Consider the following 24,472-nt stretch of genomic DNA (forward strand, 5'->3'; position numbering starts at 1 on the left):
CTCCCTTGCTTTTACTTGAGCCAATACTAAAGAAAACATGTCCACCCCATATCTTCCCAAATTTTTCAGCTTCCTGCGGGGAGAGATGTGTTTCTTGAAGAAACAATATATCATATTTCATACGTTTAAGAAAAGAAATGACCTTCCCTCTTTTTATGGGGTGCCCCAACCCATTTACGTTCCATGTGGAAAGAGATAGTACACTCATATTAACATTTGACATATTGATATAATAAAAAAAATAAATTGTGTGTGAAAAACAAAATTATACAGACCACATTCCCCATTAGTAAAACAATCAACCCCCGAACATCCCCCTGAACAAAACAAACAGAAAAAAGAAAAACGTGCGCATTAACCCCGCGCACGACAGCGCCAACCGGCAACAATCCCTCTAAACTCAAAAGGTCCATGAACGCCCACGAGAGCCCCCACGACAAATTGTGAGGCAAAATTACATAACAGAAAATACTTTGTGAAATAAACCCAGTCAATAGGAAGAATGAACACAAAGGACATGTAGATTAATTCACAGAACTGTCTCAAAGGTGTGATCTTCCACAAAACAAATTCCAGCTGATATAAAACCGTTCAGATTCCTCGGACAGACAAACGAATGTTCAGTGAGCCAGCTGTTATGAGTTCAGCGGATGACGTAATCATTCAAATGTCCCGTAAAAAAACAAAAACAAAAAAAAACTCAAAACAAACTACAGCCAGCTGGAGGAATAAGCACGAAGAACGAACAGATTAATCCACAGCTGTTCCAAATGAGTGTTATTCAACAGAACATGCTCCAGCCGCTAGGCGGAGCCAACACAAAAGGAAACAAAACCGGCATCCCGGTTCCCCGGATGGTCAAGTCAATTCACTCGGAGGCTGCATAAAAGTATATACCATGACTTACATAATCCGTCAGCTTTATAAAAGACATCCTTTGTGTGAGCATATAAATATTTTGCGGTCATCTGTAGTGTCCACTCTCAACTGGCCGGGAACTTCAATGCAAAAGTTTCTTTAAGGAAAAGTGTTTTTCACAAAACAAGTTCCAGCCGCACGGTGGAGCCAATGCAAAAAACCCAAAATTTCATCCAGCTTCCTCAAGAGTTAGGCACAGGGAGTCAGGCCCACTCACATGAGAAACATCCAATGGTTTACTCAGCCATTGATTCTATAAAAGACATTGTCAGATTTGGACATGTGAATACTTTGCGACCATTTTTCGTTTCTATTCTCAGTTTGGCAGGAAACATCAGAGCAAACAAGATCTTTTTCTGATGTAAGAGTTTCTTACATTCTTGAACCGATCGCGTTTCTCTCTTGTCGAACTCGCAAAGTCTGGGAACAAGAAAACATTATAGTTCTTCCAAGAAAGCTTCCCTATGCTCCTCGCCTGGCGCAACACAAGATCTTTATCGAATGATCTCAGAAATCTGGCCAGAATCGATCTGGGCCTGTCTCCCTCAGCAGATCTGTGAGCCGGCACTGGATTTCCAGCTTGTGGCCTGTTATGACGAGCAGACTCAGGAAAAGCTCGTCCAGGAATTTCACCATATCTCTGCCCCCCTCATGCTCAGGAATTCCAACAATTCGAACGTTATTCCTGCGGTTTCTATTCTCAAGATCTTCAAGCTTTTCAAGGAGATGTTCCAAATCAACTTTGGTCGCGGGTGGATTAGCAAATAATTCCCTCTCCGAAGATTCCAGAAAATCGATTCGTTTTTCAACATCAGACACTCTTGTAGCTAACTCAGAGAATTTTATTTCCATCGCCGTGATCGATCGACGTATTACAGCGAGATCCTCCAAGTCAGCAAGAATCTTCGTCAACATCATCGACATGTTGGACAACTGACGCTGGATCTCCTCTCTCGCCGCGCTATCCAAATCGAGTCCCCGGTCTGTAGGCCTGTCGGGGCTTTCATCCTGAACACGTAAGTGTCTTTTAATATCTCCAGAGCCCGAGGATTTTGACTTCTTTGCCATGTTTTGCAACAAAGGGCAAATGTGTAACTGGGTGTATCAAATTTCTCCAGATTATAACATGAGAATAATCGAAAATTTAGCAAAGTGCGCAGAGCTCGTCGCTCACACGTCTGCTCCTTGCATGGCGTCCATTTTCCTCCGACATTTCACATTCTTAAAATAAAGTAGTGACCCTAACTGACCTAAGACAGGGAATGTTTTCTACGATTAAATGTCAGGAATTGTGAAAAACTGAATTTAAATGTATTTGGCTAAAATGTATGTAAACTTCTGACTTCAACTGTGTCATACTTTCATTCTCAAGCACCTTTTTGCCTATGTATTTTTAATCGCTTCCCACTCTTAATTAATCTACAAACCGATAGAGAAAAACGAAAAGTTGATCCAGTCAGAATTTATTCCTTGATGCTTACAAGCAAAGTGTGAAAACTGTTTCATAAATCACATGCCTGAAGCCGAAGCAGCGTGTGAGTCTGAGCTCCACCCCGTCAGGCCTTCAGAATTTCTACTGAATCCCTCAACAGTGCAAATGAATGAGCAACTAAAGTCAGATTGTCAGATTCATCAGCCAATCAGATTGATTTATTTGTTCTTGGTGGGTGTGATCTTTAGGATATGTCCCGGTCGAGGCCTTCTAGCTGGCCCTGAGTGACGCAATCACACTTCAAGTATATCGCCCAGCCCTAATTAGCAGTAATATACTGTAGTAATAACAATAATAAATGCATGAATATTTCAATCCAGTGTATTTCGTTGTTAGTTTAAGACTAGATTTAGATAATAAATGTACTGTTGTAAAGAAATACCAGTGGAGTTTTTTTTTATACCTTAAAAAGGATACTATGGGGGTCTGGGTAGCTCAGTGGAAAAAGACGCTGGTTACCACCCTTGGAGTTCACTAGTTCGCTAGCTCGAATCCCAGGGTGTGCTGAGTGACTCCAGCCAGGTCTCCTAAGCAACCAAATTTACCTCCTCGTGGTCACTATAATGTGGTTCACTCTTGGTGGGGCACGTGTTGAGTTGAGCGCGGATGCCGCAGTGGGTGGCGTGAAGCTATGTCTCCGTGACGACGTGCTCGATTCATGTGCTAAGATGCGCGGGTTGATGGTCTCAGACGCGGAGGCAACTGAGATTCATCCTCCGCCACCCAGATTGAGGCAAATCACTACGCGCCCACGAGGACTTAAAAGCGCATTGGGAATTGGGCATTCCAAATTGGGAGAAAAACGGAAAAAATTAAATGAAAAAGGATATTATTGTGTGTGTGTGTGTGTGTGTGTGTGTGTATATATATATATATATATTACAGTGTAACAAAATTATTACATTTAATTAAAATGTTTTTGGTGAGTTCATAATGTAAAACATTTCACATATTGTAATAACATATTGCATTTTGCAAAAAAACAAAACAAAAACGTAATTCCATTCAGCGCTCTAACATGATGATGTAATAATTATTACATTATGCTTTATTATGTTATGAGTTACTACACAGTTTATATTCTGAGCAGTCCAGAGATGTTGTCTAACCTTAATTAAATACTATTTTTAACTTCTCTTCCTGGTGTCTGGACTACAAACTGAACATCTCTATAAATAATGTTTAAAACTGATTGTGCTATTAAACAAAAGTTACGATTATGAAAGCGATAGTCCACCCAAAAATCTTGAATTCTGCCCTTTGAAATTTCGTGCATGATACATGTGAAAACTGACTTCTTTGCTTAAACAGGGATCCTGCAGATCCTTAAAAAGTCTTACAATATTTTAAATTCAGTTTTCCAAAATTTAAGGTCATAAAAAGTCTTAAATGTCTTAAATGATACAAGAGAAGTCTTCATTTTTCTATAAAGAGGTGTTAAATTTGGGGGTGGAAAGACAGGAATCGTGATATGACCTAATGTGATTATCAAACTTCAAAAGAATATGATTTAATTAAATAAATGCATGCGCTGCGTCCTTCAGAGTGTAAACGCGGCACTGTTGTATTTTCTCCAAGCACGCGACGGCTTGCGAGTGTTTCAAGCTGTTGCAGAGCAGTTCACAATCATTATTGATTATGATGTAGTGTTGATGAAATATGACAATGTTTACTTTGAATTGTTTATATAGTAATACATTGTAGATCATTGTAGGAGTGCACATCTTATATCCCTTATTTGTTTGAATGAGCAGCAGGAAACAGTGAAGCGCTAACATGACGGCAATCGGCACAATCCAATATCGGTCAAACTCTCATGTGTAATATTTATAATGGTACATAAACCAATTTTAATGTGATATACAGTATGTGGGAAACATGTCTTGAGTATTTTAAAGCTGCAGATAGTCTACCCTGTTTTACTGATGATCAATATTAAGGCCATGTTGATTGTGTGCCCCTGTCTAATTAAGAGTCTGTGATATATGATTTATTTTTAGATTGTTTGTTTTGGTATGGGGATACCATATTCATTTTTTGTTCAGGTCTTGAAAAAGGTCTTAATCTTAAATTTGATTTTAAAAAAACTCTGCAGCAACCTTGTTAAAGCCAGAGGAGTTTTAAATGTGCGAAAGATTATCAGTAAATAAACATTTAAATTTTGGTCTGTTCCTCACAGAAATCTACTGTATGATTTGGACTGAGATAACACACAAGTCTTGCACAATTTTAGTCCAAAAAAATCAAACGTTGATACATCACTATTTAATATCTATACAGAATATTAATCCGTTTAAATGTTTTGAAAATAACCAACAATTATTCACATTGTGACATCAAATAACTCATTTCAGACAAACTTAATCAGAGGAAAGATAAAGATTTGTTTTCATTATAAATTTCACTTTACACATGGCGAAGGCTATCTTTTTAATATTCATTTATGAATGCTTTCGCCATTGAACACGTGCCGAGTTACGTCAGCACGTCCTGATTAATATTCATGAGCTAGCTCTTCGCCATAGTGGGTTTCGTAATTTGCAAAAAAGCCAAAATGTTCCGGTGGATTTTTACGCGGTTTGATGCAAGACAAGCGACACCTGTGAGTATCTTCACATTTAAAACTTTTCATTTGATTATTTAGACTTGCAGAAATGCTTGTAGTCCCGTAAACTATGATTAATCCGTCGAAAATGTTTCAAGTTTCGAGCTTTTTGATTTGTTTTTTGGCCGTTGTTAATCAGTGTAGGCTAATCTGAGACAACCGTCCAATTTGAGTCGTTTAAATGAGAAAATAAAGACATTTCTCACTTTTGGCTAAGATCAAGTGTAGTATCTGTTGTTATCCAGATGGAGGCAATGAGAGAGGATACCCCACTGCCGGCCATGTTGGTGCGGCTGAAAAATACAGTCAGACTGCAAATAACGTCGGATGCTGATTCGGATTCCAAGCGTGTTTTTGGACGGGATTTCGTGGTGGCTAAGCTACTGAGAGAAGTTTTCGGAGTTCCGGCTTCCCTGGTTTTTTGTCTTCAGGATTTTTCTTCCTCTGGATTTATGGATCTGACCTTTTTCCAACTAAAGGACTATGTTGCTTTTTTCGAGACATGGGGAAAAAGAAGAATCACCCACTGTTGAGGGGCTTGAAGCTTTATCCAGCCTTTGCTCAGGACTATTTGCCATTGGTGATCCATCTCCACAACCCCTTTGTGGAGGACGGTGATGTCCTTACTTTTCTGGTGAGGTACTGCGAGTCAGTGAAGGGAGGTGAGCACCTGAAAGATCGTTATGGCATTTGGACAGGTAAGAGGAGGTACCTGGTAAAGCTACGGGCTGACCCAGCATAACCCGGGGGTCTTACACATCCTCCGGGGTCCTTTTCATTGGGTCTAACCGAGGGTTTCTCCACTACCCGGGGCAGCCACTGTACTGCCGTAGGTGTGGAGCTCAAGGCCACGTTAAGGCGGACTGCGCGGGCCAATGATGTCGCTTTTGCAGCTCAATGAGCCATGTTGCTTCAGAATGTCCGGAGCCCAAAAGCTGCAGCCTATGTGGGGGTATTGACCACTTGTTCCGCACTTGCCCGACCAGGAGAAAGTCTTATGCCAGCCTCTTCAGGGAGGGGCAGGACCTGCAGATTGGGTTGAGGTGCTCACAAGAAAGGGAAAGGGGAAGGGGTCTTTGGGGAGGGAAGGGAGTGGTTAAGGTCTTGAATGGGAAGGACATTTAAAAAAAAAATCCTTTTCAATGGTTTGCATAAGAGTGCCTACCCTGAATGTAAGGGGAATCAGAATGTTACAGCGAAGGACTGCAGTGTTTATTTCTTTAAAAAAGCTACCTTTTGATGTTGTCTTTTTGCAAGAATGCCACCTACAAGGGCACAGTGACGTACAATGTTTTTCTGCGGGTTGGGTTTTGGGGCCATCGGTTTGGGGAGTGGGGAATGTTAGGGCAGATGGGGTGGGTATTTTGTTTTATTTAGTTTCTGGTAGAGGCCACTAATGTAATTTTTCCAGGGCGGGTGATAGTAGCAGATGTCAGATGGAGGGGAGTGGCTTTTCGTTTTGTGAATGTGTATGCACCAAGTAAGCTAGGGGAAAGGGGAGGTTTCCTGGATAACTTGGCTCCGGTTTTGTACACCAACCGATTGGTGATTCTGGGGGGGGGACTTTAACATGTCATTAGACAATGTCTCTGGTAAGGACTTGGCGCAGTTGGCAACTGGCTTTTCCCTCCGGGACTCATTTAGGGCAGCAGGTGGTTTAGAGCCCGCCTACACATGGCGAAGTAATAGGCAGGCGGTCTCGCGTCTGGACTACTTGTTTATTCCAGCCCACGTGAAGGCGAGTAATTACATCCAGCAGCCCATGTGGTGCTCAGATCACTGTCTGGTAGGGGTTGGAGCTGAGGTAGGGGGTTTGAAAAGAGGAAGAAAAGTGTGGAGATTCAATACCTCCTATCTGAAAGATAGAACTTTCAACATGGCTCTCCAAAGGCTGCTGGTTGGCTGGAAGAATCTGTGGGGTGTGTTCGACTCTCACGCATCCTGGTGGGAGGGAGTGAAGGAGAGGGTTTCTTTTTTTTGCCGCTGCTGGGGGATCACTAAAGCAGAGCGTATGCGAGCTCAGGTCCGCAAATGGTCGGAGGAGCTGCAAGCCTTGTGGTCCAATGGAGCACTGAGTACTGTAAAGGGGTGGGCCAGAGCCAGGTACCTTCAGGAAGCATTGAAGGATTTTTACTGGGGTGAGGCCAAAGCCTTCCAGCTGTGGTCAGGGACTCAGAAGCATCAGTTGGACGAGAAACCAACTAAGTTTTTCTTTTCCTCTGTACGGGGTCGTCAGCAGCGTAGTTGTATTCAGAGCCTGCAAGGGGGGGAGGGAGTGGTCTCCTCAGTGGAGGGAATGTTACAGGTAGCTGCCGGTTTCTACAGGGAGCTCTTCAGTGATAGGGGCCCTTTAAGTCGTGCCGTTGGGGGTTTCCTGGAGGGGCTGACAGATGTCTTGGATGGGGAGGAGAGTGAGGTGTTGGAGGGATCGCTGAGCCTTCAGGAGGTTGAGTCGGCACTGTATTCACTGAAAATGGGTACAGCTCCAGAGTGTGATGGCCTTCCAGCAGAGTTCTACAGGTCTTTTTGGCCCTTGGTAGGGACAGAGCTGGTTGAAGTGTACCAGGAGAGCCTGAAGAAGGGGGAACTGCCTCCTACTTTGAGGACGGGTTTAGTGACCCTGCTCTATAAGAAGGGGAGGAAGGAGGACCTGGCAAATTGGAGGCCGATAACCCTGCTCACAACCGACTACAAGGTGCTGGCAAAGGTTATAACAGAGCGTCTGAAAAAAGTGGTTAGCTTAGTTGTCCAGTCCGATCAGACATGTGGGGTGCCAGGAAGGTCGAGTAATCTGAACCTAGCCTTGGTCAGGGATGTCATCTGCTGGGCTGAACAACGTCAGCTGCCATTGGCAATTCTGAGTTTAGACCAGGAGAAGGCTTTTGATAGGGTAAGTCACCCTTTTTTAATGTCTGTTCTGGAGCACCTGAAGTTTGGCCCTGTCTTCAGGGCCTGGGTAGAGCTTCTATACGTGAGGGCCATGAGTAGAATCGAGGTGAATGGGTTCTACTCTGAGCTGGTAGAGCAGCGGAGAGGAGTAAGACAGGGATGCCTGTTGTCCCCACTGCTCTATATTCTGTCCCTTGAGCCCCTGATGGCGGCGCTACGATCGGCCCCTTCTTTGACAGGAGTGCACTTACCTGGTGGTAGGGGAGTAAGGGCAAAGGTGGCAGCGTACGCTGATGACACAATGCTCTTCTTGACCTCTGAGCAGGACTTTACGGTGGCAGGTAAGATACTGCAGAATTGGGTTTTGTGAGGCTTTGGGGGCTTGCGTGAATGTGGGTAAGTCCTCTGTGATGTTCGTGGGACAATGGGCTGGGAGAACAATAGTGCCAGGTGGATATACCTTGTGCTCTGATGGGTTGAAGGTCCTGGGTATTCGGTTCTTCAAGAGGAATAGTGCTCAGGAGAACTGGGGGGCTAAGTTCAAGGCTGCTCAAGCAAAGGTAGTCAGATGGAGCTCAAGGGGGCTCTCATTGTGGGGTAGGTTGGAAGTGGTAAGGGCGGACCTTCTCCCAAGCCTGAACCACCTGGCATACATCTTTCCAGTCCCCTTTTGGTATGGTAGGAAGCTGGAGAAGCTCGTCTTTTCCTTCCTCTGGAGTAATGGAACCGAGATGGTGGCAAGGACACAAATGTACCGTCCCCTGAGGGAGGGGGGTAGGGGAGTGCCCTGTATTCCTCCAAAAATGGAGCCTTCTCTCCTCCTTTGCGGCAAGCTTGGTGGCCCGGAGCGCAGATCACAACGCGAAGTTCCTTGCTCAGTTTTGGTTGGCCTTTCCTTTGAGGTCTATGATCCCAAGGAGCGGAACAACGCCTTGGTCTGCGGATAGGCCAGATCACTACCATAAGGTGGCAGACCTTGTGGCATGTAATCCCTGGTGCCTAGAGCAGTCGGTGATCCTAGATACAAGAAGCTGTGTTGTAGGCGGAGGGATGAGCTGGTAGAGGGGGGGGAGAAAAGCGCCCTGCCCTGCCCTGCCCTGCCCTGCCCTGCCCTGCCCTGCCCTGCCCTGCCCTGCCCTGCCCTGCAGGGTAGAGTGGTCCACCTTGCAACCCTCATATTTGACAGGGTTTTGCAAGGACCTGAATTGGTTGGCTGCTTTAGGAAGGTTACCAGTAAAGGAGCATCTTTACAGACATGGCCAGGGAAGATCACCTTTGTGCCCGGTGGGTTGTAGACAGGAGGAAACGATTGAGCACGCTTTGTGGTCCTGTCCCGGAGCAACAGTGCTCTGGCATTTAGTAAGGAAGTGGTGGGGGAAATGGGGGGTCCGCCCATCACGAGGGATCTAGTACTTAAAGGGGAGAGGCTGAGGGATCTGGCGAAAGATCGTAGAAGAGTGGTGTGCAGTGTAATTTCAGAGGGTAAGCATGTTTTGTGGGCATGGAGAAATGAGTGTGTGAGAAAGCAGTTGCCCGGTTTTTCCCCAAAAAGTTTATTTTTTCGTTTTCTCTGTAAAATGGCATCAGAAGCAAACGTTTTCAAACTGTATTATGGGGAGGAAGAAATGAGGAGGGTATGGGGGGGGTTATCGAGAGTGGGTGTAGACTAGATCTTAGAGGCTAGGATCATCACTTTTGTATTGCATTTTGTTTTAAGTTTGGTGGTATGTTAATGTTATGTTTTTGAACAATGTGTTATGTATATTTGGCTTTGTGTTTTGTGAGAGTGGTTTTTGGTAATAAAAAAATAAATAAAAATCTGTTCTTATCAGTTTAATATCTGATACGTCCCCTACCCGGGGACCATATATTAAATTGATTTTTGGATCAGGGAGATGGAATAGGGGCTTGCTCCGTCCACTCCACGCATCGACCTGGTATTGCAGTATCTCCAGGAACGGTGCACCCCCCTAAAACTGTCAAGAAAAGAACTGAAGAACGGCGTAAATGATGATATAATGTTTGGGGAGAAGTTCAACACTAGGTGAGGCCAAAGAAGTTTGGAGGAATGCTGCCCACCCCGCTCTCCAGAACGGGCACAAGGACCTGGCGTGGATGGTAGCTCATGAGATCCTCCCGGTCAGGGTGGTTATGCACTCCAGAGGCATGGCTAAAAATGCAATCTGCCCCCCGGTCCGGGTGTAAAAACCCGGAGACCGTAAGACACCTGCTCTGGGAGTGCGGCGCTGCGTGGGATCTGTGGGCCACAACCGGCCCCCTGTATTTCCCGTGCCTGCCAGTGGGTGGGGTCCAGGTGGATTACAAGCTCGCCATCCTTGGCGTGGGCCGGGGCTGGAAGGACTGTACAGCACAACAATTTACCTCGCTCTGGCTCACCTTCAATGCAATCAAGGATGCCATCTGGACCACAAGAAACCTGCTGGTACTTCTAATTACCTACAATCGAAACAGGAGTCGTCTGAATTTAAATGCAGATAGTTGGATCACCATCGTCAGTCTGATTATTTCTGGAATAACAGAGTCAGATTTGGGGCTTTATTTCTGTGGAACTAAATCTGACTCACCAAACCTGCTCTTCGACAAAGCCATCAAAGTACAAACACAAGGTCGGTACTCATGACCGATTTTAGTTTGAACTCATCACATCTTCACAATGCTGTCAAGCTTTGTCTTTTGTTTGACATGCACAATGTTCGATGTTTTATTTCACAATGAGAAGTTCATTTCTGTATTGTTCATTCTGTGTAATATATGTAGTGTTAGTTATTTGAACCCCTAACAGTAAGTATTGAACGCTGCGTGTGTAAGTGTTCCAGACATGAATGAATGATCCTTGAAATCATGTGTGTTGTTGAGGTGTAAAGTTACTTTACTAACAGATCACACCTGAAGAAATCCCAAATCTAGTTACTTGTACAGAATAGGATTGCTTTTATCGCTTTCTTTTTGTGTTGGTAATGTGACCATATTCAAAATGTCTTTTCAGACAACATAAGAGAACTGTCAAAAGAAGATCTGATCACAGGTAAGAACAATAATTATGTTTGGTCATATCTCATTTTTTCTCAAAGCTCTGAGATCAGCTCTAATTCTTTATACTTTTAATCAGTAAAACACAACTATGAATGTTTTCTCTCTGTTTCTCTCTAGATGACCTGACAGTAAAAGAGCGAGTGTTGATGTTTGGTGGCGTTGGACTTGCTATTCTTATGTTTTTTTTGGCTACAATCACCGTAGGTGGAATCATTCACCGTCATGGTTGGCAAAAAGGCTGGACCGTAGGGAAAGATGCAACTGCACTTAATTCTGATTAACAATCAGCTAAAGCAGATTTACATATTTAGTCTTACTATTATAACCCCGAGCTTAGCACTGCAAATACAATGTGTAGGTTAATGGCTATGTTCAAGGGCGTAGATTTGGCTTGAACATTGGGGGGTTGCAGCATGAAGCATTTGCATGTTTCCATTGATCATGGTTTAAATAACTGTTTATTTTGATTATTGGTGGGTTTAACCCCTCCCAGAATCTATGCTATGTTATTACTGAAATGCAAAACACTCACTGGAGGAGGTGGATAAAATGTGGCTCAGATTTCCTGTTAGTCAATTTGCAATTACTTTCACTTCAGAGGAATTCAGATGTTTTGTGGCAACTGTTGCCTTTGTGTGCAGTGAAGCTCAAACAATCATATCCATTTGTGGTTTTGGTTATTATTCAGTTCAGTAGCAATCGTGCAATCTGTAAATGTCACCTATGTCATCTCTCTTTTTTGTAACATAAAACTTTATTAAATAAAAGGTGAATGTTACTCAAAATCAAATCAAATCAAATCACTTTATTGTCACACAGCCATATACACAAGTGCAATGGTGTGTGAAATTCTTGGGTGCAGTTCCGATCAACATAGCAGTCGTGACAGTGATGAGACATATACCAATTTACAATAACATCAAATTAACACAGCACAATTTAAACATCTGTTATACACATAATTAAACACACAACAGTATACAAATAATAACATACACTGTACAGTATACAATACACACAATATAGATACACATTATTCAATAAAAATAAAAAAGTATATATAGAATGTACTGTATTGTACTGTATTGACACTCAGGCTGTCGGTTGATAGTCAGTTGTTAAGAGAGAATATAATATAATAATAATATAATTTATGACAGTCTGATGTGAGATATAAGAGTAAGGGTAATAAAGTGCAGTGCTGATGTATATTGATCATGAGAGATCAAGAGTTCAGAAGTCTGATTGCTTGGGGGAAGAAGCTGTCATGGAGTCGGCTGGTGCGGGTCCTGATGCTGCGATACCGCCTACCTGATGGTAGCAGTGAGAACAGCCCATGGCTCGGTTGGCTGGAGTCTCTGATGATCCTCCGAGCTTTCTTCACACACCGCCTTGTATATATTTCCTGGAGGGAGGGAAGCTCACCTCCGATGATGTGTCTGGCAGTTCGCACCACCCTTTGCAGGGCTTTGCGGTTGTGGGTGGTGCTATTGCCGTACCAGGCGGAGATGCAGCCAGTCAGGATGCTCTCTACAGTGCAGGTGTAGAACCGTGTGAGGATGTGGCGGTTCATTCCAAACTTCCTCAGTCGTCTCAGGAAGAAGAGGCGCTGATGAGCCTTCTTCACAACGGCCTCAGTGTGGACAGACCATGTGAGTTCCTCAGTGATGTGGACACCCAGGAACTTGAAGCTGCTGACTCTCTCCACTGGTGCTCCATTGATGGTGATGGGACTGTGTTCTCTGTCTTTTCTTCTGAAGTCCACCACAAGCTCCTTTGTCTTACTGACATTGAGGGAGAGGTTGTGCTCCTGACACCAGTGTGTCAGAGTGTGCACCTCCTCTCTGTAGGCTGTTTCATCATTGTCAGTGATCAGACATACCACCGTCGTGTCATCAGCAAACTTAATGATGGCATTGGAGCTATGTGTTGCCACACAGTCATGTGTGTACAGAGAATACAATACTAAGGGTTCTGCAGAAATAATGATTACCCCCCCCCCCCCACACACACACACACACACACACACAAAAGAGGTCAGACCTGTTCAAGTTTTCATAAATCGACAGGATGTAACCACATTTTTCATGCAATGAACAATCATGATTTCCTGACTGACTGCATTCCGCTGCAACTAAAACCACAAAATGCAAAATAGAGTTAAAAATAACAAACCGACTAACACTATAACACTAAAAGATTTATCCTTCCAGACCCTTCTGATGCTAAGTCACAATTAACAAGTTGATACATTATTATCATTATCAAAACAAGACATAATAAAACATGAATGAGAGTTAAAATCGTATTTTGTTTAATAGAAAATGGGCTATTTTTTGCAATGTGCATTTTAAAACAACAAAATTGATTTGTATGTCTGTTAACTGTTAGTTGGCAGTGAACTAAATCCCATTTATTATTGCACAGAGATACTTGTAGTATTTACTTCATGTCGGGTTAACCCTTTAAAGCCTGAGCCCAAAATTCCATTCTGTGCCAGAAAATGATATTCATCATCAAAATTCATATTATATTAATATTCATATAACATCACACACATGAACTGTATATACCATATTGAAGAGAAGAACTAGGGCTTTCAAATGATATAAATATATGTATAGTTATTTAAGGCTAATCATCCTTTCTCAATAAGATTTCACACAGCAATTTTTTTTTATGGTTTGTATGTTTTTTTACTCAGAGATCAGAGCAAGAAAGATGGTAATGCCAATGTTTTGGAATCCCAGGAGAAACAAACTGATACAGTCAATACAGTGAACTGGACAGCTATCATTAGTTTATATCAAAACATGATTTGCCTTACCATCAACATGAAGACTGCCAATCTGCTGGAGGACATCCTTTATATAAAAAATAAAAAAAAGTGTAAGGGTTTGACATTTGTCCCAATTTTAAAGCCATCATCTTACTAAAACAGAAATACACAAATAATAACATTTTTTATTAACATACAAAATTTGTATGAATCAACGAATCCATGCAAAAAGAGTAGCCCCCAGTTACTGGGTCTTTCAGAGAATAAAACAATTGTCACGGCTTGCAAATTCAGAACATCATGCAAACATGCAAATAACCATTAAGCAAGCTTTATACACAATTGAAGGCAAACCATGAACAGCGAACCGTGAACATTTTCACATCTATGTATATTTAAGCAACCTGAAAATGTGCACATATCGCTCATCACCCAACCCATTGAATCTAAGAAGTTCATTTGTCTATCTTTTGGTTTCATGACCTGGTTTGAGTAGTGCAATGGTAATTCTGCATTGTGACAAGACAAATGCAGCCAATGTACAGACAACAATGCCAAGTCACATTTAGTAACCAAATTCCAAATAACTTACACACAACATCCAGTGTCCTGGCTTCCAAGCAGGAAAGACAATTGAATCTTTGAATGCAATGCCATCCTGTAGATCCTTTCAAAATACATGATTAAAAAGGTTTTCAGTCAGTTTATAATTACATTTGTCACTGCTGTGAATGTATTGTTACTTTGTGGCCTTACTGGAAATGACAATGATGGGTCCACATTATTTGGAGGTAACCAGGTAACCACAGCATATGCATTAGCTGTCCACACATCCATTCCCTACCACATGACATACCATTGCATAAGTGTAAACATGTCAGATGATTATGTCTCCAGCTATTTCTGAAGAGCACCTTTAATAAAACATACCTGTTCCTTAGCCACCAATGCAATCACCTCAAGAGAGCTGTTTGCAATCTGCAAATATGTTTTAAAGAAAACTGTTACAGTTAAACAATCAGTGACATTTGTTTCTAAGTTAATATGTGTCGACTCACTGTTGCTTCCAACTGCTCATTGAGACCCAGAGTCCAGAAATCTTTCCTTTTCAGGACAGTGTTACCAAATTCAGCAACTGTCTCATCTGAGTTGTCTGTCAAGCTTAAAGACAGACAAGACACAAAAAACTTCTTTTTTGGTTTGATTTATAAGGCGCATTATGTGCTATTAAGACATTAACCAAAACAATCGTAAAATCATAAAAATGAAGAAAATCGTTCATGTACCATTGCTGATTGCCTATGACTTGGTAGACAATCCCAGCACACTCTATTTGCAGACAGGTGTTTGATGATACACACCATTTCAATTTCTGCTATAATGGAAAAATATGGATAATTTATTATAACAGGTTATATAGGATATATCAGGATAAATAAAGAGTACTGGATAAACAAAATACTTACTACTGGTTGGGAGTGTCATAGGTGTAAGGGTTGTGTCTTCCATCTCAATTTCTGTAGTTTCCTCACTGGAGATGTTCCTTTAGCACACACACACACAGGACAGACACACACAGTATGCTTGGTGGGCAATGTCTTTCCACCAATTTTAAAAACTGTTTAACATTTCATATAAGATCATTTTACTTTACCCAGCACAGCTTGTCCATGCGTATTCGCCACCATCTTAGATCCAAAAGTCTTCCTTAATTTAGTCATCACTTTATTGTTCCTTTTTTCATTGTAGTGGTGAATTATGGTCCTCATTTGAAACAAATGAGTAGAAGGCTGAGACATGTTCAAAAAATAGTTGTTTTTCCTCATCTTTGAGAACAGTTGTTCTGCAACCTGGCTATTTATTTTGCCGGCTAGTTGAGGCACTATAGCGATCTTCCTCAGAACATCTGTCTTTGGTATTGCCTTCATGAAAACGGTCAGACAATACATAATGATCAGAAGAACCTGTCACTGGGTGTCCATAAGGATTGGTCACTCTTGTTCATCCAGCCAAGGCAAATACACTTTCAGTTTCCCAGATTTTGCCAGTTCTATGTTCTCTTCAGTGGGTTCTGCTATGCGTCCTTCATATGGATGAACAAGAACGTTTTCTGGTTCCCTTAGATTAATGTGTGTAGCGAGACCCCGTGCAAAGTCATAAATTATGACATTTGGCATATGTTTCCATGATAACAGCAAGTCAGCAAAGTCTCGAGAGCTCTCAGCTCAAAGATTGCATTTTAGACTGTAAACTACTCCACATGATCACTCCCCAGCCTCCTAATACAGGACAGACGATTCAAAACTACATTCAAAATATAATTCAATAAAAACAAATACACAACATCCCAAAAAGGGTTTAAAAGGTAATGTATTGGCAATGTCATAGATTGGCAATTTCAAGCAAAGCTGTATTAGAAATGAAGCTCACCAGAGGCACCCCAGATTTTTTCAAAGATTTCATCTCATTATACAATCTGAGGAGGAGGTCATTGTGAGATACAGTGGAGTCCAAACCACATTCTTTGCATGCTTTTCTAATGACATTAACCTACCAAAAAGAATATTATCACATATAACATATATTGTTAAAATATTTAACCAAAGAAAGGTTCAACTAACCAACCTTTTGTTTGTGAAGTTCTTCCTTGAGCCTCTTCTCTGTAACGGTAATTTCTGAGACCTCTGATGAAGATTTTGAAGCATGACATCTTTCAAACTCTGTGTTTAGCACAGTGTTTGAACGACGTGTGTTCTTGCCAATCCAAGGAGCCCAGAAGTGATACGTAGGTGGAACTGCAAATGGATTATGTGCACCACCTAAAACAGCAGCATTAAAAGAACAGGTGTTGCACTATTTTGCTTTCTTTGCAATATAGGCCTGGTTTCACAGACAGGGTTTAGATTAATCCAGGATTAGGCCTTAGTTCAATTAGGACATTTAAGTAGCTTTTATAAACTTGCCTTGGAAAAAAACATTACTGGTGTGCATCTTGAGGCAAAACAATGGCACTGACATATTTTCAGATATGTCAGTGCAAGTTACTTTCAATTAAAACAGCTCAAACATGCATTTTAGTCTGGGACTAGGCTTAAGCCTTGTCTGTGAAACCAGGGGATAGTGTATTAAACACAATATGTTTGCACATACTTGCAACAAATCCTTGACATATCATCTCTTTGGACAACGCCTCCCAGAATGTTTCCAGATTCACTTCCCCTTGAAAGCTCTCTGGAGGTTCTTCTATGTCACTTACTAAAGAATCAAAAAAGCATATTCCACTAGGACAATAACAACATGTCAAAAGAAGATTTAAAAAGTAACTGATTACAATAAACATACTAGAAAACTGGAAAACACCCTTTTTGTGTAGATCCATTATCACAACATGTAGCACATGAATACTTGTACTCATGTTCTGTAAGGACCTCAAAGTGTAAATAGGCATGTAGTACCGTGTCTGCTGGTGGAAACTTCAAACCTGTCAAATCTTGCAAAAAATCAACTACTTTGCTCACAGCAGTGTGGACCTGAAATAAACAAAATGTGTTTAAAATAACACACACTATATGCACATACTATATGCACAATGTTCTTTATAAAATCATAAACTCATATAAAGTTTGGAGAAGGCCTCTCAATGTCAGGCATAAGGGTATGTCAGGTATGATGTGGTCATTACAATTATGCAAGCTGTCTTTCCATTCTTGATAGTGATAAAACACCACACAGTGGGCACTGCTTACTGTAAGTGGCAACATCTAAAATGCAAATAAGTAATACATCAGATGACAACACAGCTTGCTAACACACACACACACACACAGAAACTTAGAATCACATAGCACGCAAACATAGAATAACATCATACCTTCAATTATGCGCCAGTTTGAAAGTATTTTAGCCCTCCTTGTTATTAAAATAGGATCACTGAGGGGGACAACACTTGGACATCTTTGGCACATTGTTTCATATGGACAGAGGTTTCTTGGGTAATCTTTTTCCAGTGATGGTACACGAACATCATCTGGCAGGAGAGCGGGTATCTTTTTGTTTTGAAGAATGTAAGATACCATATTCTTTAGTCCCAAACCTTTCGGTGGATAAACAGGACTCTCATTTGTGAAGTCCTCCTCCTCTGACTGGGGATGTGGCTTTTTGTTTGGTGAATTTTCTGTGCTGAAGACTGTCCAAAATAGCTCACACTCTGTTTGAAATAGGTGCCACTTTTTTGTGCACACATGAACGTTTTGATCTGGCACAGGGGCAGTGCCATGTATTTATTTTAGTGTCGTAGACAACCATGACACGTCCCAAACGGCTGTAATAGGACACATTGGGTTCAAATACTGAAATGAATTTTTTTGTGAGTTTGGACAGACAGTGGTGTATTGCGACTGTCAGCAAGCTGCTGCTGAGTAAGACGTATTTGTTTCTTTTCACCACTGAACCACTTCGCTCTCACCAAATCTGTTAAAACCTCCTCTTTCAAAGAGACTGGTTCTGCAGAGGATGTGCAGTAGCTTACTGATCAAATATGCTTGCACTGGTACGAGAACAGCCCACTTCTCCATGCAACTTCCTTGTTGACTTGACACTCATTTGATTCACAAAGGACCTTATGTTCCTCTCCCCATGTTTTGTTCTGAATGTGAAGAGGAACACCGTGACCTTTAGTAACTTTCAGAACGGTAAATATGCCATTGGTTTTGTCAACACACTGGCTTGTAAGATGGAATGTGGCATTAATATCCTGCATTGGTTGTTCTGTGTGTTTCCGCTCAATGTGTTTTTTTAAAGTTTTTTTTATTTATAAGGATGTTGCAAATAGGGTGTCTTTTTTTTCACGAACTCTGCCTGAAGAAACAATAGTAGCTGGTAAGATTGCTGGTGTGGTCACCGTTTCATTGGTTGGTATTGGGATTTTTCTCACTTCTGTTTTGTCTGAAGTGGGAACCAGTTTATGTTTGCAAATTTGTAAATGGTTTTCAAAATCCCTTCTCTTTAAAACTGTAGTTGCACAGTATGGACAGTGATAATGAAGTGCTGGTCTACAGCCTAGTCCACATCTATGTATGGTGAAGTCTAAAACAAATAAATCATTACATTAGTCAAGTATTATGCTACAATACATATATTAAACAAACAACTCAAGATATTCATAGCCTTGCTGGAATGGCTCTGGAGATGTCATTTTAATTTGTCCAGTCTGGTTGGCTTAAACAGATTGCAATAAGGGCAGTGGTAAAGGCTGCAACAGGTTTTGCACAGTTGCAGTTGAGGTAATTCTTTACCTCTCTGAATTGTAGTATGTCTCTACAAAGGATGAAATGAAAAATGCATAACACAAATATTATCTCAACTTTGACAAACTTAAAGCAGACTAGAGTAACGTACCATAAACCCATAAACAATACATATAATACAATAAGAACAAAGTATTACATATATTAAAAATAACAAATACAAAACATAAAGTGGCTTCATCGCAAAGCCCATTTACAACACTAATGTAAAAAGTAATCGAACTGTCTGCAGAAATATACTGAAAACAATATACAACAATTTTAAGCTTCAATAATAAAATATGAAAGACATGCACATAATCGGCATTTAGAAGATAAACACTTAACTTAACATAGAAGTAAATTGTTATCCACATAATGACAGACACATAATAGACAACTCACCTTGCTCTCTGCCATGTTGTTGTGTTTAAATATCAAGTTCTCACTCGCTCTCTCTCTCCTCATATGTGCTCTGTGCGCGCTCTGAACTTTAGACTGCTCGCTTGCTTTTACACCCGTATTCCGACAAGTCCCCCTTCCAACATCAGGACTGGATATTAGGAGCTGCTTACAAGCACGCTGTGATTGGACAGTTGAGGTAGCTACAACAACCATGAACATCTCAGTGTAAATGTAGCAGAAGAGCCAACAGGCACAAGTTCAGTACACACTTTATATACTGTATGCACTTATCATTACAAAAAGATATTTACCCCGTAGATTATAGACATACCAGGAATACTGTAAGGCTTCATTTACTGTAATGTAAGTTTTGCAAAATATAGTAGCCTGAGATCATGCAATGCAAAGGATTTCTTAGTATTTTTTACTTTTTGCAGTCTCAAACAATTTAAGTTTAATATACTGTACATTTAATTGACCCCAAACTATGACAGGAGACCTAGTTGGCCTCTTTTCCTTTTCTTCCGTTTCTTCTCATTAATCATTTTTGCCAGAAGGGTTGTGGTAGAATGCATAAACTTCATAAAAACAGCATACTGAACAAGATACCCCACAGCTTTGAAATGCAAACATAAACAGCTTTTCTAATTTATTATCAAGAACAGAATGTTAATATAGGCAATATTTATAATATTCAAAATATTTATAATACACAAGGCTGATGAAAAAACTGGAGAGGACACACTAAAGAAGGTGGACAACATAACATGTTTAGTAAAGAAAATAATATTTTATTTAATAATAACAAAAAGAAGAAGTTTCAGTAGTTGTTGATCCATTGTAGACTGTAATCTGGTCACATTTATTTTAATAAACTGATCTCTCAGAATATCCTGTGGGATAGATAGAAGTCAAATTAAGTTCCCCCAAAACTATGATGTAGTTTTACACTTGATTATATTAATACATTTCAGATAAAAGTGGTAGCTAACATGGCCAAGCTAGTAGCTACATAAGTGTAACTTGATAACCTAGATAACCAAATACTAATATAGACCAAACTAAGAGAGCTAGACAGATAGTTATCTAACCTATTGGCAGTGTACAGACGAATTATATATATTTCATTAAGGTTAAATAAAAACAGTCAACAAAATAACTCATTTCATGTGGTCATAGTGTGTTACACATTTCCTTTCTTGAAAACAAACTATCCCCTTCTCCTCTTCTTCCTGTTCTGTGATCTAGCCAGCCAATCAAAATTGACCACCTCATCTCTGATTGGCTGAAATTCTGGCACATTATAATACTGTAAACCTGTTGAGCACACGCAGAGTGGGTAGTAGGAGAGAGCAAGTGAGATTTTGCACATGCAAAAAAACAGTGGAGTTACATACATTTCAGAAATCTGTGCAAATTCACATTCAAAGAAACGTAATTCATGCACAAAATTGATTTTTGTTTGCTCAAAATGAATTCCTCTTTGCAAGAAGATCCATTGCTTTACAAAACCAAGTTCACGCGCGTACAAAATATAATCTGACCCGGGGGATGAGTCCAGTGCAACGAGAACAACAAACAAACACACTTTCTCCAATAATTCCTCTTAACTGTCGCATTATCTGGGGAAAAAACATAGAAATAGTAAGTAAAAATATTAAGTAGAAATAGTCAAAAAATCTACTTAAGTACAGTAACAAAGTAGGCCTATTACTTCTGATTATATCAGAGATTATTGAGCAGAGACGGGCCACTTCTATTCAAATGGGAGAAATTGGAATGCCCAACCAAGAAGCTCTGAGCGCCCAACGGTCAACGGATGTAGAAAGGAAGTCCTGCCTTACTGGTATAAGAGCCAATCACCTTTCAGAAACAGCGCATGCACATTAGCTATTCAAGCCGGGAAAACTGCGTCTTTTAACGCAATCTGTGAAGAAGCACACTTTATGATACCAGTGTTGCTAGATTATACTGCTGATCTGAAATATGTTCTTTTATTGTAATATTGACAAACCGTTATTGTGATTTCGGTCTTTCCCCATTCAAGTAGATAGGAGCTGCACTTGGGTGCAACTTGTTCACATAGAAAATAACTGTCCAGGTATGTTCCAAAGATGGTGCTGAGTGGACTGATTTGCTAAAAAGTCTTTGGTCTATTATTCACTTTTTTGTAAACATTTACATTAGTCCAAAATTTTTACAGTTTTAGTACCACGCTTTATTTTACCTTTAGCATTAGGCCTACTAAGAAGACGATAAACAGAAGTATAGCTGACCATGTGTGAAGCTCTCTTTTTAGTGCACTAGACAATGCAGATTCAGTTCTGCCTTCATAGAACCACAGAAACAGATCATACAAACTTGAGACTGTTGCTTCTATTGTTATATGAAACAAAGCTTATCCAGCATTTCTAGCCACAGGTTATAGTTTATATCTCAAGACACAGATAAACTATAAGATGCAGATATTTACTCGTCTTTTTTAGAAGATGGCTATTCTGTTTCCTACACGTTGTTTATTGCGTGCGCTGCACATGTGCGCGTCAGGCGCGGTGAAACCAAACTACAGCACAGCCAAGATATTCAGTTGCCGCAACCAATCATAGCACTCCTTCATCTGTAACAGCCTATCATAATCATGGGTTTTCAAAGTGACGCCCACACACAGAAGTCTGTCTGTCACCGATGGCCTGTGAACTGCTCTGTGTTTCTCTAACACATCAATGAATAAGATTGTTTAATTTAACTGAATTACTGTTTAAAATGTTTTAATATGCAAAGCACATCATGAGCGGCCTGTGTAGGGAGGTGGTCACTCTCCAGCTCGGACATTATTCTAACTTTATCGGCACACACTGGTGGAATTTACAGGTTAGATTGTTTTCAGAGCGGCAGCAATTGAGGTAATTATAGTATTAGATGAACCATTGCAAAGCATATACAGTGGCAAGAAAAACTGTGTGAACCCTTTGGAAATATCTGTTTGTTAACCAGTTCCAATGATTCCTTCAAGTCTTTAGCTGTCACTCTAGGGTTCTTTTTTAATCTCATTGAGCATTCTGCGGTGTGCCCTTTGAGTCATCTTGACTGGACGGCCACTTCTAGGGAGAGTACCCATAGTACTAAATCATCTCCATTTATAGATAATTTGTCTAACTGTGGACAGAAGAATATCTAAACTCTTCAAGATAACTTTGTAAACCTTTCCAGCTTTATGCAAAGCAACAATTCTTGATCGTCGGTCTTCTCAGATCTCTTTTTTGCGAGGCATGGTCAACGTCAGTAGATGCTTCTTGTGAATAGCAAACTCAAAATGTTTGAGTGCTTTTTATAAGTCAAAGTAGCTCTAACCCACACCTCCAATCTCGTTTCATTAATTGGATGTCAGGTTTAACAACTCCTGACTTTAATTAGCTTTTGTTGGCATCATTAGCCTAGGGGTTCACATACTTTTTCCAACCTACAATGTGAATGTTTGAATGTTGTATTCAATATGTACAAGAACAATGCAATAATTTGTGTGGTAGTAGTTCCATCAGATTGTGTTTGTTCATCATTGTAAATTAGATGAAGATCAAACCAGATTTTAAGACCTGTAATTCCAAAGGGTTCACATACTTTTTCCATAATGATTTGATGATGACATCAGGTCATACTAAGTTGCTTTCAGAAATGTAAATGCTATTAACACATTTAGGCTGTCAAAACATTTTAATATCTTTACAATTCAGTATAACTATTAATTGTCATGCACATGCAAAAACAACACTGCCTGTTGCTCGATATTGCATTAAATTCCATAATCGAGTGATGTCAAATAAAACCAGAAGCTTGTACATGCAGCAAGTTGAACACAAAAGTTGAATTAACTACGATTTCATATAAAGCTAACTAAAATCTGCTTATTTAAATTCATTTACATACCGCTGACTATGTGCACACTGTTTAAAAAATTAGTAGGTCGGTTTTTTAAAATAATAGCTTATTGTATCACACTGCTTATTTTGTTTGATTCAGTTACGCTCACTCACCTCAACACAGATGTGCATCCCCGCTCAGGTTGTGATAGATGGCACGAAACGACATGAAGCAAACAAAGTCTGCACCGGTCACGAAGACAAATATGAAGTTTATCAAAGCTGAAACACAGAGAAAACAGTCGCGAAAAGTCACCGATGCCATGATAATGTTTGTAATTTCAAACTGATAGGCCGAAGCTTCCGAGAGGTGTGGCTGCAGTAACCCAACATGACCACCAGGTGGAGACAAATACCGCTTAACCTGACATGACCACCAGGTGGAGACAAATACCGCTTAACCTGACATGACCACCAGGTGAAGACAAACACCACCAATCGTAGAAGTAAATAATACGTATATATAATAAGTATCTCTGTGCGGTAATAAATGGGATTTAGTTCAGTGCCAACCAAGAGTTCCCCTTCTGTCACTCACTCAATGTTGTGTCAATGTAGTGACACTAGGGGTCTCTCTTGGGAGCCCCAAACACCTCTGATCTTTGAGAAAAGGCCAATGAGAATTGGCGAGTGGAATTTGCATGCCACTCCCCAGGACATACGGATATAAAAGGAGCTGGCTCGCAACCACTCATTCAGATTTTTTCTTCGGAGCCGAGCGGTTGTGTGTCAGCGAGCTGAATTCCACTGCCGGTCCATTCACCTCGAAGAAGCGTATGCTGTTGGATATACAGTGCATTCCAGTGGCTTTCTTTCCTACTGCACGATTAGTGCAGAGTACGCCCCTGGGCGCTTCGACAGGGCTAAAAAGAGTATATATTTCTGCAAAGAGTATATTTTCTCTATTAGAGCAACACATTGACGTGAACGTCTTTTTAAAGATGCCTTTCCGTCTTTGTGTGATTCCTGGATGCGGTCGTTATCTCTCCGCCTCTGACGGCCATGGGCGCTGCCTCACGTGTCTGGGCTGTAATCACACTGAGGCAGCATTCATGGATGGTTCATGTTCTCATTGCGAGAACATGACCATGGCAACGTTTTAGTTACGGCTTTCCTTCCTCCAGGGGA

At 40.8% G+C, this 24,472-nt stretch overlaps 1 protein-coding gene, 1 non-coding gene and 1 pseudogene across 2 annotated transcripts in view; 2 read left to right on the top strand and 1 right to left on the bottom strand.

Annotated features, from left to right (window-relative positions):
* LOC127439532 (uncharacterized) overlaps positions 1-12,178 on the top strand; it is a 29,010-nt gene extending 16,832 nt beyond the window's left edge. Inside the window, exons 2-4 of the mRNA XM_051695704.1 lie at positions 10,219-10,531; positions 10,912-10,950; positions 11,076-12,178. Of these exons, the coding sequence (XP_051551664.1) occupies positions 10,219-10,531; positions 10,912-10,950; positions 11,076-11,239 (516 nt within the window). The 3' untranslated portion in view covers positions 11,240-12,178. The remainder of the gene's footprint in view (positions 1-10,218; positions 10,532-10,911; positions 10,951-11,075) is intronic.
* On the top strand, positions 9,691-9,875 carry LOC127439535 (U2 spliceosomal RNA). Its single transcript, XR_007896954.1, has one exon. It is a non-coding gene; the product is annotated as a U2 spliceosomal RNA (small nuclear RNA).
* Positions 12,179-12,952: 774 nt separating the features above from the next.
* Positions 12,953-19,590, bottom strand: LOC127439531 (uncharacterized; annotated as a pseudogene).
* Between the last annotated feature and the right edge of the window lie 4,882 nt (positions 19,591-24,472).

The sequence above is a fragment of the Myxocyprinus asiaticus genome, unplaced genomic scaffold (assembly GCF_019703515.2).
Source record: "Myxocyprinus asiaticus isolate MX2 ecotype Aquarium Trade unplaced genomic scaffold, UBuf_Myxa_2 HiC_scaffold_82, whole genome shotgun sequence".
NCBI lineage: Eukaryota > Metazoa > Chordata > Actinopteri > Cypriniformes > Catostomidae > Myxocyprinus > Myxocyprinus asiaticus.